This window comes from Pinus tabuliformis, chromosome 1_2 (assembly GCF_031772625.1).
Source record: "Pinus tabuliformis cultivar Carrire ecotype Pingquan chromosome 1_2, CPIR1, whole genome shotgun sequence".
In the NCBI taxonomy this organism is placed as follows: domain Eukaryota; kingdom Viridiplantae; phylum Streptophyta; class Pinopsida; order Pinales; family Pinaceae; genus Pinus; species Pinus tabuliformis.
Window position 1 is genome coordinate 1,122,281,607 of NC_142298.1, and position 1,917 is coordinate 1,122,283,523.

At 39.0% G+C, this 1,917-nt stretch overlaps 1 protein-coding gene across 1 annotated transcript; it reads left to right on the forward strand.

Annotated features, from left to right (window-relative positions):
• Nucleotides 1-504: 504 nt before the first annotated feature.
• Nucleotides 505-1,641, forward strand: LOC149210087 (cysteine-rich repeat secretory protein 38-like). The gene is made up of 2 exons (XM_089394355.1): nt 505-1,317; nt 1,457-1,641. Exons 1-2 carry the CDS (start codon nt 834-836, stop codon nt 1,594-1,596), a joined length of 624 nt encoding a protein of 207 aa, XP_089250481.1. The 5' UTR covers nt 505-833; the 3' UTR covers nt 1,597-1,641.
• The last annotated feature ends 276 nt before the right edge of the window (nt 1,642-1,917 follow it).

The window sequence follows — 1,917 nt, forward strand, 5'->3', positions numbered from 1 at the left end:
TAATAAATATAATATTTTGAATGAAATAAGGGCGGTCGTCATGAGAGAACTGGTAATTTCTGATGGAGAAATGTCCTGCATTTTTCATGGAGCCAATTAAGAAGGGGAAGGTGTCGAGAGAGCTATTTTGTTGTTTTCCAAGAATGTGACGATCAAATGCAAACTTGGAATGGAATAGAAGGTGCAAACTTGAAATAGGTGAAGGAAACAAAAATAAGAGCCAATTAAAAAAATAAGAATGAGATCGAAAAATTTGAATTTTTTTTAAGAGAAATGGAAATTTCTGATGGAGAGATGCGGCGCATTTTTCATGGAAATTTCTGATGGAGAGATGCGGCGCATTTTTCTAAGAATATGACGATCAAATGCAAACTTGGAAAGGAATAGAATATGACAGCTGCAAACTTTGTAGAGGTCAAGGAACCAATTTTGTTGGAAGAGGTCAAGGAACCATTTTTTTGTTGAACCCATTTTTGTTGAATCCACTCACTCCTGCAATTCCTATCCAGAGATCCTGTTTTTGAACATACAGGATCTCAACTGTTTGGTTGCCTATCTATTGAACGCATTACGCAGTAGTATATTGACAGTATGGGTACACTCGGCATGCACTGTAGTAGGTTATGGCGCTCCATCTTTTGTAATTATCTTATGATTCCGCTATTCGCCATTTTTTTATATCGCTGCGAAAGACACAAGCTCAGGGCCAATTCAACAGTCCGTTCATAGCCCTAGCTTCGTATGGCAATGAGACGTACACGATTGGCGACCAATTTGGGTCAAATTTGGACAACGTTTTGATTAATCTTGTTTACGACACGCCTTCCACAGGGATGAATGTTTCTTCGTATGGTGATTTTCCCAACAGTGTTTATGGGTTTCTCCAGTGTAGGGGAGACGCATCGCAAAAGGAATGCCACGATTGTTGTCAGACTGTAATGCCTAATGTTTCTCTATGGTGCACAAACAGCATTGAATGTATACTGTGGTTGCCTATGTGCGAATTGCACTACCGGAACGGCAGCTTCATCTCTGATTTCTTGGTAGATATGGTTACTAGTGATTCACAAATGGATGTGCAAGGAATGGCTTTGAGAGATCTTGTTTCCAATCTGTCTGGTATAGCTTCTACATCAACAAAGAGGTTCGCGGAAGGAGCGAGTGTTGATTCTTCAGGACATCCGATTTACGCTCTCCTTCAGTGCTACAGAGATATATCCACCGCCGATTGCTCTACCTGCTTCGCGAATGCAACGAGAGTGCTTGAAAATAATTCTACAGCAATTTATTTGGCTAGCTGCTATGTCCTGCTTTCCAGTAATATTTCGTTTTCTTTTCTTTTAATTTCTGCCAATTCTATCATGGTAATGGGTACTTGAGATTCAATTATAGTGCCAGTTACTTATATTCTGAAATAAACACATTATTGTTGATAGTAATACATTTTGTTCGGCAGCTACTCCTTCAGCAATACCACCCAATAGTTCACCCAATAGTTCGGTACCAACCAATCGTTCAGAAAAGCCACCATGCATGAATTTGCGGCTTGGGAGAGATGTGCTTCTGCTTATAGCATTGCTCTTGCTATCAATGTAGAAATGACTCTTCTACTGTGATTTCAATATCAGTCCGTATAAATATATAAAGGTAAAAGTTTTGGTTTCCCGGTTTATCTTGTTCTTTCATTTTGTGGATGAAATTAATCCCACTAATGCTTCACTTCTACCATTTATCGTATCCTTTTATTATTTTGGGTAGAAATTAATACCACTAATGCTCGACTTTTAGACTTTATCTTATCCTTCCAACTTTTTGTGGCAGAGATTAACACCGCTATGCTCGACTTTTGGAGTTTCATGGACATACTTGGGTGGGATGGTATCTCCTTAAGATCCACTACTATTTTCAGGTTCATCT

What these genes read in the sequence shown, in the direction of transcription:
- LOC149210087 (XM_089394355.1), top strand. Translation starts at nt 834, where the DNA reads ATGAATGTTTCTTCGTATGGTGATTTTCCCAACAGTGTTTATGGGTTT. An exon ending in CTGCTATGTCCTGCTTTCCA is followed by an intron (nt 1,318 to 1,456) that starts GTAATATTTCGT and finishes TTTGTTCGGCAG; the next exon opens with CTACTCCTTCAGCAATACCA.